The sequence below is a fragment of the Micropterus dolomieu genome, linkage group LG06, assembly GCF_021292245.1.
Source record: "Micropterus dolomieu isolate WLL.071019.BEF.003 ecotype Adirondacks linkage group LG06, ASM2129224v1, whole genome shotgun sequence".
NCBI lineage: Eukaryota > Metazoa > Chordata > Actinopteri > Centrarchiformes > Centrarchidae > Micropterus > Micropterus dolomieu.
This window is the reverse complement of record NC_060155.1, coordinates 14,948,601-14,964,891: the sequence shown is the minus strand read 5'-3', so window position 1 is coordinate 14,964,891 and position 16,291 is coordinate 14,948,601. Positions and strand designations below refer to the sequence as shown.

The 16,291-nt window shown below is 41.1% G+C and overlaps 1 protein-coding gene across 2 annotated transcripts in view; it reads left to right on the top strand.

Annotated features, from left to right (window-relative positions):
- Positions 1–6,794: 6,794 nt before the first annotated feature.
- The window catches only part of pbx1a (pre-B-cell leukemia homeobox 1a), a 48,496-nt gene continuing 38,999 nt past the window's right edge, over positions 6,795–16,291 (top strand). Inside the window, exons 1-2 of one of the 2 annotated variants that reach the window (XM_046051697.1) lie at positions 6,795–7,441; positions 8,218–8,291. In XM_046051697.1, coding sequence (XP_045907653.1) covers positions 7,257–7,441; positions 8,218–8,291 — 259 coding nt within the window. In that variant the 5' untranslated portion in view covers positions 6,795–7,256. The remainder of the gene's footprint in view (positions 7,442–8,217; positions 8,292–16,291) is intronic. The other variant, XM_046051698.1, reaches the window with a different exon arrangement.

Genomic DNA, 16,291 nt, shown 5'->3' with positions numbered 1-16,291 from the left:
ATTATTACATAAAAACCAAACATATTACATGCCAGAACGTCAGGCAGAATGTTTAATATCACTAAGGAGTGAAAGTTTGAGGAGTGTTATATTCTGTGATATTAAATATTTCCAAATGAAACAATATATGTGAGAGGGATATAGTTTAATAGTTTAGATTTAAATAAAATCCTTCAGATTTGATTGGATTGCTTAAAAGGAGGCGTGGCTTTGGGAATACTAACAAATAGGAAAACAAACTGTTGGCAGAGGAAGACTTAGGATAAATGAATACATTAGAACACAACCACACTCTTTTGGAAATGTCAACAAAGTGTTTGCCAACTAAGATCCAAACACACACACACGTGTGATGCATGATATCACTATGCTAGCTACTAGACCAACAAGTTAACTAAACGGTTAAGTATTGTTTTATGTGATTCTTAGCTAGTCTCTCCAAAATACTGTTTGATTTGATAGATTTATGTAACTGGCTTGAGTTCAAGATGAGTTATCAAAAATATTTTTGTTTCACAGGAAGAGAAAAGACAGGAATTTTGATGTACATTATTTTGTTCTTCTAGTTGGCATTAATCAGTAGATAACAGAACATTTAACAAAGGGACATAGAATTTGAAATTATAAAAAGTATTTTTTTAATTTATTGTAAATCTGCAATAACTGTGTGGGAAGAGGAAACAAGTTGTGAACACAACAGTGACCTATCAACCCCTTTTAATTTTGATATGGCAAACAGTTCTTTATTTACACATTCAGCTGTTATGGAGCAACAATATTGTTAATTTGGATTCGTGTTTCTGGCCACCTTATGAATGTAAGTCCAATATTTTCTCATTTTAGATCTGTTTTTAGTCTCTACCAACTCATGAGGGAACTATCTGGCTCTTTATTGCTAACTGTGTCAGTCTGCGGTTTGGTGCTGAGCAGGTATTGTACAGTGGTGTTTAAGAGGTTTTTCACTGAAAACAGCTGCCTGCTGTAGCTAATCACAAGACTTTCATAGCTCCCTTATCAGGAATGATCTTTACATGACCCCATTGGAGTGCTTGTTGCTAGTGAGGTGAAAAGTGGTGATGACTCCACTGGGATTCATTTAGTAAACAAGTGGAGACCCAGGGTATTATTCCTTCAGGGGCCCCCAGAGTTCCTTGTGATTTCCCTGCCCTTCTTCCACAAGAGGTCAGAGTGCAGCATTGCGTACAGAACATTGCTAATGGTGGAAGCATTTTGCACAAGGACACGTCAGCAAGGCAGATGCGTGAGGAGTGGGGGGAACTGTTGTCATGTTTACATTCACCTGCTGTTCCAGGTGTTATGTTGGCGTTTGATTAGAAAGCTAGGATGAAAAGTCAGAGCACACACACCGCAGTCACTCCCACATGGAATTATATCAAGCTGTCACCTGGTCAGTGCCACCACCCACCACGCACACACACACACACACACACACAAGGACACTCACATCAACCGACACACTCCCATCAACAAACACAGAGAGCTGTCAAATAAGGCAACACTTGTAATTATGGGAGGGGGTGAAATTCAGATTTATTTATTCCAAAATGAAGCCTGCGGATCGACGGAGGGACAGCTCTCCTCCATCTGTCATCGTTGAAGCCACACTTTTCTGACACAGGGATTCATTCGTCTTGTCGTCTTTGACAGTCGGATTTTCCCGGCGCACTCCCACCAGGAGTCGCACAGGATTTTTGGAGGCAGACTAAAAAAGAAAACATTCTGTGACAAGGAGTAGGCTCCTTATGAATGCAAATGAGTCTGGGAAAATTCACAGAGCAGCTAGCGGGCTCCAGCATCCGTCACATCTCCCCCCACCAGGCACAACCCACGCTTTGGAGAGAGGTCTAAGGGCTTACAGGGGCCCTACAGCAAGAACAGACACACTCTTAGAAAAGGGCAATGGAAGTCCTGTGGCTGACACACTGCGAGTGCCACCGGTGACTATTATTTTCACAAAAAATGATAAGCTTACTGTTTTTACATGCCATCTGCAGAATGGCTGGTGGGTTTTAGGTTTTTATTATAAAACATTCATCTCTTCAACCCTCTGTGTGTGTGTGTGTGTGTGTGTGTGTGTATGATGCGTCACTTGTATCACTTGACATTTGGCTTCCCTTTTATCCTGTTCCAAGGATAGTACGTCAAATGCTATGTGACAGGTCAACCCCGTCATATCAGTCATCCTTCACCCTGACCCAGTCTCAGCTGCACAAAGACACATCCAGCTCCTCCACGCTAAAAATGATCATTAGCTACAAGATACAGGCAGATCCTGCCGGGTTAAAGGCAGGGATCTGTTTACTCAAACTAACAAGGAAACGTAAACATAAAATCATAAACAGACTATTCTTCAAGTCCTAAAATGTAATTTTCTTAAATAAAGGTACAAAAACAGAAGCAATGTTACATTACCTGTTTTCAAGATAATCTTATTTGAAAAAGTCTTAGAAAAGACAATAAACCTAATATTAAAGTGGTTACTGAGAAAATTGTCATCATGCTCATTGCCAGAAATGAATAAAAGGGGCAGTACACCTACACATGTTACACATAAAGATTTAAAATATTCATCATGAGGAGTACTTCTCAATTCAATTCAGATTCATTTATATTGCACCAATTCATAACAGAAGTTGTCACATTGCACTTTTCATAGATATAGAGAGTTCTAGTAGAGTAGAGGTTTATAGTGTCTTCTGTTAATAGAGCTTTAAGAAAATAACCCAATGGTGTCATTAAATTTTTAGGAAAAACCCTGCGATGCAAACTTTAGACCAGGCAGCGAAAGGTCTAATGAAAGATGCTTTGAGTTTAATTATAGAAATAGACCTTTTTAACAGCAGACATTTTTTACTTGTCACAGTAAGAAAAACGCAGGTGTTACTATGTAATAAAAATAGCGATGGCTCAGTTTTGTTCAAGTGTACCAGTAAGCCAGGACTTTGTGGTCTCATTGGAGTGAGCCAGCCATCAACACCCCAGAAACAAGCCTCTGCTGGGAGGCAATTTTTTCATAGTGGCCACATTCAGTATTGCAGTATCATGTGGCGCGCACACTGGCCCAATAAGAGCTTTTCCCATTTACAGTTATTACAAAAGGAACAGCTGTGAAACGATGGATACATTTTTCTGAGCGTCTCAAAAACCTGAACTGACTCTTTTTATTATCAGAATTTAGTTCAATAAAAAGTCATTTTATTAGATTATTTTTTGCCATTCATGTGAGTGGAGAGCCAAGAGGGAGTCAGCTGACTCGACTGGAGAAATACTAAAATGCAGAAGCCCGTGGTAGGCTAATCGACTTTGGAAACATCTTGAAGGAGTAAAATAGAAGAAGGTTTTCATAACAAATCTATGATCATTATGCATAGTACCAGGACCCTGAAACTAAAGCAGCTAAATGGAATTCAGCCATCTTTATTTTTGTTATGTACCGGTGCTTTCCCTACTATGATGTGTCTCCAGCGAAAAAGGGTTTATCAGAACCACCATATTTTGACCTTGACCTACACTAAGTAATAAAAGTATAACACATATATGACTAAAATGATATCTCAACCTCTGATGCTTCATTTTTGACGATGTCTCTCGCAACTCTCCCAACTTTTTGGAAGGGCAATGATAAATCTCTGGAGCAACCCTTTAGTGATATTAATTAGATATGATATCACATTAATGACTGGGCAGCTGTGCAGGCCTTGCTTTCTACCTCAGGTTTGTTTCAAGTACCTCTTTTGCTTCAAAGCTAATCTGACGTGCAAAGAAACTGGGACTTGTGGGTATTTAATTTAGAATGAGTTCAAAGGAGGATGGTCAACAGAGGCAGAGCAAGGGCTCGGAAATGCTGACTCGGCTCCTGTCGCTTAATCTATTTGAGGTGCGATTAAAGTTTAATTCATGCCCATCTCCTAATGCTAGCCGATGTGTGTGCGCCTCAGCAGTGGGTCGGTGAGTAGTTTCAAGCTGAGCCCAGGTCTTTTCTCTCTGTCTGGGCCTCACTTTATTCATGCCTGAGGGACACCGGGAACTGCAAACAACTGAATTTTTCATCAAGGTTACTTCCTGGAGAGATGTGCCATGCAGTTGCTGCTTTCTCTCTCAGTGTGTTCCAAGCTCATACATAACTTACCCTGCTCTGACCTGCCGCTCTCTCTGGGAGGAGTTATTTGACCCTGGTCCAGATAGGAGGATGTGTGTTGTGGAGTCAGCATGAGGTTTGTTAAGAAGCTTGAAATATTGGGGTTTTGTTTATATGGTTTGATTATAAGATATCTAGTAACACTGTATTTGAAACCCCCCAATTTAGCATTTATATAGAGTGCATTAAGACTTTTAATTGTTTAGTTATGTATTTATCAACAACTATAACTCCTCTTATGAAACATCATTAATATATGCTTGATAACATAGTTATAATTATATGTAATGGTATTTTCATCAGTTTTGAACACATTCATCAATAATTTTACGGCTGCGCTATACAGCGTTATCAAGCATAAATAAATGAATGAAATAAATAAAAATAAATGCAACAAACTATTTGGTGAAATGGTGTTAATTGTGTTTTAGTATGTAGTAAACCTTTTATTAAATATGTATATACTGCGTAGTACTCTTAGCATGAAGTATTTCAAAATATACATCTATGTACAGTCTGTCTTCATATTTGGTGCGCATATTTGCAAACGCTTGAGACATTACATTATTTTAGTTTACAGGCAGCTCATGTGAAAAATGTACTGTAAAATCTACTCATCGCAAATGTATGATAATCTATGGTACACTCTGTCTTGTTCCATATTTATCAGAGATGCCTCACTGGATGATGGTAAACACAACACAACTCAACAAACTCAACTAGTTCACATTTCTTTTGGGAATACCAACATGCTTGGCATTAACATTTTTAGTCTCAGAAAAACAACTCTGCAACTTCTGGAGAAAAACATAGTATTTTTACATCAAAATTCATTTGCAATTATAATCCAATCTTGTTGTTTTGCAGGATTATTAATGCTGCAACAACACATTTGCTTTTAATGGAGGGGAGATATGCGACGTCAGATTTTTCACTTTCATTAAGGCTGCAAATGCTGCTTTTTGCGAAATACAGCAATCAGAGCCACAAACTAGGCTTTATTTATTCTATTCAGAGTTTACTTTTCCAAAAGCATCCACAAGCAATAAGGTCATTTCTGTCTTTTGGCTTACAGTGGAATAAATTTGAATTTAGAGCAAAAGGAATAAGCTCTTTAGATCATATTTCACACTAATCAATGCAGGCCTTGATTTTTAAATCAGACCTAAGAAGACTGATGTGTGGGAGGTATGGATCGAGACTTGAAGAACCAACCTGACAGCAACGTGTGGTTTAATATTCACTGTTCTGTAGACGTATGATTGAGTCAAAAATCTAAGAAAAACTTGATGTTTGTCATGTCTGAAGAATATTTTTTCCACTTTAAGAGTCTGCATGTTTGCAACTGAACCACCATCTCCTTTGCAAGGTCTACAACACAAAGATAATCCTCAGTCATTACGACCCTGTTAAATAGGGAATAAAATAAAGCAGGATGGCTGTTGGACTGCAGACTTCCATTTCAGGGCTGTGCTGTGCAGTCTTGCAGCTCTTGAGAGTCAGACATTATCACCACCACTACCCTCAACCTCACCCTGCCCCTTGTGACAATTATTGCCCTACCTCCCTATTCAGCACGTAATGAGAAAACTGACTGATCGATTTCTGTCCGGCCAGTAAAAGAAGGGAAGGAGGCATTTGGATAGACCAGACTCCAAGGCACAGATCTGCAGCATATCTGTATTATAATTTATATATATATTTTAGGTGTTAATGGGAGATAGCATGCAAAGAGTGATAAGATATTTTAATAGAGGTCTGGTTTAGGGCTGCAGCTAACAATTATTTTTCGTTATTGATTAATCTTCCGGCTATTTTCTCGATTAATTGAGAGACTATAAAAATGTCAGAAAATAGAAAAAAAAATATTCAAAACATATTCAAATAGCCTTTTGTGACCGACTTACAATCGTGACAAAAAAACTCAAAATATTAATTTTAACTGGAACTGGTGAATTTTTGGAATTTTGCTTATAAAAGGACAACGATTGAAAAAGGACTCCACCGGTTTAACATTGCAATTCATCAGTTATCAAAATAGTTGCCAATTTTCTGTCAACTGACTAATCGATTACTGGACTAATTGTTGCCGCTCTAATAGCAATTACAAACAGTGTCAGGGTGTTCAAACACAAGGCTGGTTCGATTGGGGAATCAGTGCATTAGTTATAACAACAGTTGTGGTTCAGTGTTCCAACATGAGACTTGTGAAAGTGCTCCTCACTAAACTGCTGCATGTTCTAATAAATTCATTTTGATTTATTATTCCTGTGACTGATTACATGGATGTAAATATTCAGCAGTAAAATATATAGTCTGGGTGACAGGGTGTCTTTTCCAAGCACTGCCATGCTGTCCTGTTGGGTCAGAGCTTCACTGCCACTCACAGTTATTTATTAGGCTACATATTCACTGTCTATCCATCACTGTATGGCCACCCGGTCCGGTCACATCTCTTTATGTTTATTACTGTGTCCCACCTTCCCAAGGAGGATGATTGACGTTTTCGGAGAGGACCGAGGTGGGACTTGCGCGCTCCTTCTTCTCCAATCGTGGCTCGAGGGGCGGAGGCTTTCCATCCATACTCTGATTATGAGTCAGTTACCAGACATAAGCGAAACAATAACAGTTGGTGGTTACTTCCAAAAGCCTCCACAGGCAAGTTGAGTCGTTTGCGCGTTTTAGCGCCTCAAGCTCTCGAGTATATCGGAGAGGAGCTCAATGCGCTCCACTTTTAATCAGATTAGGAGCCTTTAATGTTCAGTCCTGCTTTTTTCCCTTCTTCTTCCCTACAGTAGCGGCGCAGGAGTGGCCAAAGCCAAAAGCAGCGATTCAGATCAGATTTCACCTAAACCAGCTGGGGGAGAGACCGAAAGAGAGAGAGAGAGAAGGCAGAGAGAGGGTTTGTCAGTCTCCCTCCTCCCAAATCCAGAAAATCTTACCAAGGAAAAAGGAGGAGTGTCGGGGGGTGAGAGAGAGAGAAACGCAGAGGAATCCAGAGGAATTTCCGAGGATATTTTACCTTCTTCTATTCCCCCCTCTCTTGATATTAAAATTGAAAAAGTTGGAGGCGAGGCAGCAGGGACCGTGGTCAAGGATGGACGAGCAGCCGCGGTTGATGCACTCCCACGGGGTAGGCATGGCCGGACACCCCGGCCTGGCGCAGCATATGCAGGATGGAACGGCGGGGACGGACGCAGAGGGAAGAAAGCAGGACATCGGAGACATATTACAGCAAATAATGACCATCACAGACCAAAGCTTAGACGAAGCACAGGCGAGGTGATGCTACACACACACACACACACACACAGACACACACACACACACACACACACACAGACACACACACACACACACACACACACACACACTTGTGAATCGGAGAGCGGAAATATTAGCCAATATTATTAGGGATGGAGGGGGGGAGATAATATTGTGGTTTGTGTCAAGACTGCCTCTAAACGAAAGCAATTACGCCCACTGAAGTGCCGTGACTGCGTGAAAGCGAAAGAAAAAGCCTTATAAACTTCATATTTGATTATTTGAAACAACTTTTGCATTCATATTTTTATCAAAACTATCAATCATTGTGTGATTAGTGTGGATTAGGATGATCTGTTGAGAGGTTTTACAACTGTGAAGCAGTTGCCACTCCAGTTTTCCAGACACTTCTACCTTGTAACAAAAGGAGCTTACAATGTAATCCTGTGCTATAATAACAGGTTGCAGATCCTCTCCTATAGTTTTGACCTATTGTCAGTAATCTAAAATATAATGCAAAATACATTTGAGGCATGTTGCAGTAGTAATGTAACTGGCTGGATTATGTTAAAATCTGGTTTTCACTCATTGTGTATTTATGTGACAAAAATAATATAATTTCAGTCTAAATATTATTAACATTTTTCTTTGCTGTCTTTTCTCCTGCATGTTTTATAAATGACCCCGCTTCTTACAGAAGAAACAGCAGGGATGTGAGAATGCCCCACTCTTTTGTTACTGTTCCCACTTGTTTGAATATTGATCTGGAAAGTGGTGTCCTGTCCCCCTTTTAGGAAACATGCACTGAACTGCCACAGAATGAAACCTGCTCTCTTCAACGTCTTGTGTGAAATAAAGGAGAAAACAGGTATGTTTTGTTTTATAGTTTCTTTTGTTTGCTGGATTTTTGTTTTTTGATCGCTTACTACAGGTAGTGCACATTTTATGGTCTAATAGTGTATTCCTAGTATCTTAGCATCACTTCTTTCCTTTATTTTTCAAAATCTGTCTCACAGCATGCATGTGAACAGCCCTGGCCCCAGATGAGATGCTGTCATTGGTCCTGGAGTATTTTCATGCCGACATTTGGGCCTTTCTAAGGCTGGGCTTTCTCACCCGTCTCTGTCTGTTTTCCTTGGCCAAAGTGAGAACTGTTTTACATGGGGAGGCAGGTCAGAGGGATTCTGTGTTTATGTTTGCAACGAGGTCAAAGTCATGAAAAGGAATGTGTGAATTATTGCTCACTTAACAGCAGATTAAAAGAAGAGCGGCTCGCATGATGAAAGCCCGTGAATATTCTCTGAGGGATGTGGCAGAGCGCTGTTTAAGAGGCGGCTTTTCAAGGGAGGAAATAAAAAACAAAATATCCAATATAACCTTATCTGTGAACACAACTTTGAAGCTGTCTTTGAGGTTATTGAGAGAGCCTTGTCACTTTGACAGTTGGAAAATAAACACAGGGCTGGGATGGAGGCAATACCTTTTTCCTTAATTTTACTTTAAGTGGTATTCGCTGACATTTTGTTGTTATGAGTCAGAGTTTGGCACAGGTCCCCCCCCCTCAAAAAAAAACAGCAGAAGGAAGCAGCAGATACTTTGGGTTTTTCACCAGATTTACAAAGGTTAAAGAGTGTGGTCTGTGAGGAGGAAGCTATAGTAGGTTTGGGCCCTGTCTCTAAATTGCAATGCTTGGAAAAGTAAGAGAGTAATGCCTGGCTCTTTGTAAACTGTCTGGCGTCTCCCCGGGTTCAACCAGAGTTCGTTTCCAAAAAGAAGAACAAAGTGACTTGGACCTTTTCCTGGCTCCTCTCTTCCCACCGTTCTTGGCAACCGGGCTTTCACAGAGCTTCTGAGAGAGAGGCTCCCCTCAGCCTGCAAATTCTCCTTCCCTCTGATTAGGACCAATTTTGGAAATGAACATATTTCACTATAGTTTATATATTACTCTCTTTTTTTACATTGTATTGAATCAGTTATTTTTAAGTGTTGTTAAAAAAACATGCTCCAAACTACAAATCACCAAGCTCTTAATAATGAGGGTTTTTTTTTTATGAAGACAGAAAAGCATTTAAAAGAACAAACAATTTATGAGAGAATCAAGACTTAATGGCTGCCTCTTTGCTCCCTGTCTACGATTCAAGAGCTGAGCTGCGGCTCATCTTCGCCCATAGGAGGTTTGTGCAGGCGAAACTGAAAATCCTTTCACTGCAGTGACAGAGAAAATGACTCAAACCTTCACCATGGCATTTACAGCCAAATGTGCTGAGTGCAGTGTATGCGAGCGGAGTACAGCCTGTAATTTGTCAGGTCTCTTTTTTATATTCTTTATAAAGAGTCAGCTACTCCTTGCTTTTTTACATTGTTGCAGCCAGAGTGTCTTTTAGAAGGAAGTGCGAGCAGGAGGGAGATGATTGCAGCAGCTCAGATTTGAAGCAGCCCTTCTCCTCGACCTTTTGCTGAAGGGAGGAAGCCTTTCTTTAGATCGTATATCATTTGTTGCAAGTAGTTATTCGCATGTGCATTGCATGTACCTCCTCGTGGTGTATCAGTGGCGTGTGAGTGTTGACAGCAGTGATATGGGACATTGCAGCAGTAAGGTGTCCACTGGCAAGCAGCTGACAAACAAGACGGGAGTGCATGCCAATGGTGGACAGAGCAGGCCTTAACTGATGACCCCACCCCACCCCTCTCCCTGTATATTTGAGCCGGGGTCGGGCCCGTGTCACAGAGGGAGAGTATTTAGCAAGCTTAAACAAGCTCATGTTCGCACGCTGGATTATGGAAAACCAACGGCTGAGGCTTGTGCTACCACTTACAAAGGTTCCTTTTGGCCGCCAGTGTTGTATTTCACGTTAAATGTTTGCCCCTGACTACTGGCCCCTCTCCACTTCAAAAAAAAAAAAACTATCATCATTGTTTCTACAGTTCCTGAGAGCACTTAGAATTCGTTTTCCTGTGCTTGCTTCACATCCTGTGAAGAGAGTTGGAGAGCGTCTTTGTTTGTGTGGAACCATAACGGCGAGAGAAGCTGGCACGTACAGGTTGACTAAGTAAGAGAAGCCAGACACCAAGTCAGTGTTTCTGGGTGTCAGATTTCAGGCCTACTCTTCCTCTCTTTCTCTCTCTCTCTCTCTCTCTCTCTCTCTCTCTCTCTCTCTCTCTCTCTCTCTCTCCCTCTCCCTGTCTGTGTCTCTCTATCTGTGGGCCTGGGACTGTTTCGTCAGGCCACTCTTGTGTCAGCAGCCTCACATTACCCCCTTGCAGGCTCGGGTCAGATGGAGAGCTCCTGCATGACTAATGTGATCAGACGGATAATGCATTACACCGCTTGAACTTATCAAAGCTGGGGACCTGCTGAATCAGTCGGCCCCACTAACTGCAGCCCCCCCCTGCTGCTAATTAGACGTGTACACACATTTTGGAGATTCACAGTGGTGTTGATCTGGTCACTTTCAAGGCTCCTGCCAGGACTCGTGAGTGCTGGGAGAACTAGTTTTCGTCATTAGCGCAAAGCAAAGACATTTCTTTTGATAACTGGGCTGCAACAAACAATTATTTTCATTATTGATCAGTCTGACAACTGCTTTCTTGTTTAAATGAGTAATCATTTCGTTTATAATTTTGAAAAATAGTGAAGAAATGGTCTTCAGTTGTCTTGTTTTATCTGACACACAGTATAACACCCAAAGATATAGATTATACAAAAAAACACAGAACAAATGTCAAAAACAATTAATTCATTATCAAAATACTTGCTGACAATTAACCAATCAGTCAAATGATCATTTATGGTATTTTCTGTAACATGAAGATTAAACGGTGACGGGGGTACTAGTTGAGCTCCCATGAAGCAGTGGATAGACTAGTTACTATAGCTCCCAGTGCTGCTGTTTTTCAGTATTTAATTGACATGGCTGTCCATGATGAGTTCAGGGGTTAGTGTTGCCTCTCTTTGTTACTCTCCTCTCATCTCCAGTGACAGATGGAGGCATTAGTCTCCAATGTGGCGCTGTCCTGAAACTAATGGCTATGTCCTTGGTTTCCCTGCGCTAGCTGGGAGACTGTATATCTGTCCCCGGCTTGGAAGTGCCGAAGCAGCAGTTTATCCCCCCATGTTTTAGTTTCCACGGAAATAAGGCCGAACAAGACTCTGTCTGTTCTCTCATAAATGACTTCAAATAAATAACTCCAAAACGAGTGCGAAGTTTTCCTGGGAAAATGTTGCCGGGCTTTGATTTGCGAGTTTATAGGAAACTCTTCCTCCACTTACCAGAAACGTTCCTCTAAGTGAATAATAACAAACATGCAATATATTTTTACAAGTAGTCTGAGCAGGGATGTGTTGAACGTTAGTTTATCTTTGCTTTAAAAGTGAGTTACATCAAACATAAATAGGCCGGATTCCATATTACCCACAGACATTTCCTCTATATTCATATTTATATTCACAACATTACCAGTGCACTTCAGAAGCAACAGCGAGTGTTTTTGCTGTTCCCTGTCCTCTGATATAAACTCACTCGCAATTAGGACAGCTAATATATTATGCAAATGTTGACTGGCTTAATTGAGACATGTTAATCATGTTTTAAGAGGCTAATTACAGCCCTGTATATCTGAGGTGGGAGTAGTAATTAGCCATGATAACAGATCTGGCTGTGGAATGGTCATATTCTGTGTGTTGACGTATGGCGAGGGAGTGCGTGAGTGTGCGTGCGCGTGTGTGTGCGCGTGTGTTTGTGAGCTCATAGGTAGGTCCCCAGGTGTGTCTTGTGTTTGTTTTACATTTTTCACATTTCACCTTCATGAAAACAGCAAGAAGGACAGAGGAACAGAGATTTATCAGTTCACCTATTCATCAGAAATATAAATGCTGCATCTCTATCTATGGTTGGTTTCCTGCACTCCTCAGTCTGAGTTATCTGATGCGGCAGTACTGTCCATTCTGTGAACCGGGCTTTTATACAAGACTCTGTTCTTAGTTTTCTGACAGAGATCATATTCAGATCCATTACGCTAAGAATGCCTTCCCACTTATCGAATATAAAATTGCTTTAGAGAGGAAATTTGCTCTATGGGGGAGTGGAGTTTCTTTTTTATCAGATGTTTGTCTCTGGAGCAGCTTTTAGTGTCTACAAAACAGCTCTAGTGACATTATTGCAGTTGCAATTGCCTCAGCCATTGTTTTTCTTATTGGTGCTGTTTGGATTTGATTGGATTTTCCACAGTCTCGTGGAATTGCCTCACGCAGCAGGACCGGCGGAAGCGTATATCCTCATATTGTTGGCGTTGAAACACCTGCAGATCTTATTACTGATATGTTCATGGGGCTCCAACTGTGCACTCCAACTACCTCTGAATTACACTGTTAAGTTTTTCATCTTTCATAGTATTACATCTGTTTTGGTTACACGCCACCTTCCCCCCCACGTCACCCCCCCTCCCCTCTGTTTGACTGAAGTGACAGATCCTTTCTTATATCAAAAATGTAACTTCAGGCTGTCTTGGGCACTTTGATGGAGGTAGTTGCCCTGGAAGTTGCTAACCTTTAATTTGAGGCGTGGGATCTCATTTCTTTGGCACCCTGCCACTACGATGTAAGTGGCATGATCGCAGCATGCTGGGGTTCTGCAGAAGGCCCCCCCCCCCCCTCCCCCGACTTCGATGAACAGTCAAACATAAAATGGCAAGCGCTCTTCCCTGGCTGACTTAGTAAAAATGACATAAATTAATACATGCTGCTTAAACAGGACCAAGATTAATGGTTGCCTTTCGCAGCAGCTTAGATCCACTGTCAGTCGCTGCTCGCTGCCCAGATGGAATCAACACCAATCAATGAGGTTACCCAACTCTCCCTGGATATCTGCTTAGGATGTTGAGTGGGACATACACACACACACACACACGCACACACGCACACACACACACACACACACACACACACACACACACACACACACACACACACACACATTTAAATATATCCTGTACATGCAAACACATTCAGACACATATATCACGGGGAAAAAACATGAATTGCACCCTTGGTGATGCAGTATTTTTGCTCCTCTCCTCAGCATTTCTTCATATAAACTCGTAGGCATATCTTGTATTACTTCCCATACAGTGGGATGTTCAATCAGGTGCCACAAAGTCAGATGGGGAAGAGCAGGGAGGCTGATGGCTCAGTAGTGATTGGATGTTTCAATTACTGATAGTAATGCCATGGTGTAGTGAGTCATGCAGTGCAGATAGCACCATTTATTTTAATCAGGACAGGGGAGAGATGGGTGTGGATGTGTCTCCCTCGTTTCAGAGTAGTTTCACATTTAGATGCAGGGGAGGGTGCTCTCTCTCTCTCTCTCTCTCTCTCTCTCTCTCTTTCTTTATTTCACACACAGACACACGCACACTCAGGTGGATTGAGAGTGGAGGAGAGGTTGCCGTGGGTAACGCATAGCGACAAGGTACTCTCTCGGTGAGCTATTCTAATTTATGTTAATAAACCTTGCTGTTGCTGTGAGAGACAAAGGGGCCACAGATGAGCCTTGGTAACCTCGGCACCTTCACTGGAAGGAAAGGAGCAGACAAAGAACAATGCAGACTCACAGACACACACACACACACTCCGAGAGAGAAAGAGAGAAGAGATATTGAACTGTTGAGAAAGACACACATACTGTGGCGGAGAGCGATGATAAATTTAGCCACACAAAGACTTGTTTTTGTGGCTGCAAAATCAAACAGCCCCATGCTGGCAATCTTCAGTGTGGTGTGTGGTATCTGCTATTTCTGTGCGTGTGTCAGAGAGTGTGTTGGAGGGGCAGAAATAGGCAGGCAGTCTCTTGGGATTGTTGCTACTAATTCCGTGGGGCCTATACAGAGACATGAGGTGCTGCAGTTTTGGATCACTTCTCGGGGCAGATGTGACACCACAGGTAGCATTTAGCACAGTGGGGCGAGAGCATGAGCGTGAGCAGAGGTCAGCACTTGGCCTGGCTGTCTGGCAGTGGAGAAACCATCTCAGAAAGGCAGATACGGGCAGTTCAATTTGCTTCTCTTTAAGGTAAAAAAGGGAACCCTCATTTGTGAACCAAGAAAATACCCAGAAAACTCCCCATAATGTGGATAGAACACTTGATGCACTGATGTACTTTAAAAAGCCAGTGAAACCTGCCATAGGCTGAGAACGTTTCACTTGTTTCCAATGCAAATCAGTTGCTGTCAATTGCTGTGTGAAAATTCTCATTAAACTGAAATAACATCAGAAACAATGTAGATTTTCTCAACCACCAGCTGGTTTGACTTGTTATTCGATGACTTTTCATTGTGGAAAATCTACTTTATGTATATGTTAAATGCCTCATTACTACACTATTGAGTTTTTCAATGTGAAACTTTGAAATTTATAGTCTCACTTCTGATGTCTAACAAGGTAAAATATGCAAACAGTTTTTCACAGTAACAGCACTGAGGATTGATAGTAGTGTGATGGAGCCTCCTTGCTGGTTTCCTGTACTGTAGACATCCGTATCCAAACCCAAAGAGTGAAAGCTGTGGGTCTCCTCTCTGCCGTCTGTCTGCCAGCTTGCCTTTGGCGGTGTTAGTTCTGGACAGTTAACTCCAACTGAAATTATGTTAATTGCTGTCATTTTCTTTTTTTTCTACTTGAGCATAATCAGCAAATTATATACTTCTGTTCATTTATTACCAAGCCACTTCTAACAGAGTTTTTACCCTTCAAAGATCAAAAGTTAGGAGGTAGTTTGCTCTTATGATGTGTTAGTCATTTTGTGTAATGTTTTGTCATTGTAATAGGAGCACACCTGAAAAGCATTCATGCTAAAGCCACACCAAAATGTTTCTGTTGCCACTGTGTCAGAGAGGTGTCACTTTTTTGTGGTGTTGTTATTCAGGATCCTGGTGTCAGAGGTTTTTAAAATGAATATGGACAAATTAAACAAACGATGGAGGAAAATGCAGGAATCCACTCCAGAGCATGGTCTAATTTTTCATGCTGGTTACCATTGTCATTTTTAACTCTGATTTTCTGCGGTTTTGTGAATCCAGTGTTGTTTATGGAAATCCCCCTTTAAATCAGTCATTTAGTATTTCTGTGTGTGTATGTGTGTGTGTGTTAACAGAGTGAAAATAGTACAATTTTATGTTGACATTTGCATGAGGGAATGCAAAGGGCTGTCTTTACAATGTCAAAATTTGTAACTGGTCACTGTAACTGACCATCAAGTGTGTGCGCATGCAAGCACGGCACACACACACGCACACAAGCATGCACTATGTGGTTGCCTGCAATCTGAAGTCTGTTGAAGCACAAGTAGATTAACTGACGTTCCTCATAACTGCTGCATTTTACTGTACTCACTGTGGGAAGGCAAAGTCATTTATATATTTCCACTCATGAAATGAAGAATATATACTGTGTATGATAAATATATAGCAATAAGTGAAGATGCATGGATTATTTGAGATTTTCATAATAATAACAACTTTATTTTGAAAAATATAGTTATTCCCTTTTTTTATCATCTTTATTTATTAAGATTAGCTGAGCACACGTGTAGCACCTTGCTACAGACACTTGTTATAAAAATGGCAGGTGCCCTGTATAGTTGTTTGGCTTTTAGATAAAAGACACTTTCACTTCCTACTCCCACCTTTTATGTGTGTGTGTGTCTGTTTGTGTGTGTGAGTACCTTGTTGAAGTTCACTTTGAGTGTTGTTTTTAGAATTATTCTTTTAGTGTTTCTTATTCATGCTTTCACCAGTCGTTCATTAGATTTGAACCGATCACCCCATGACTCAATACATACCCCTCACGCCTCCAGGCAGGCAGCTCTTCTTCTTCTT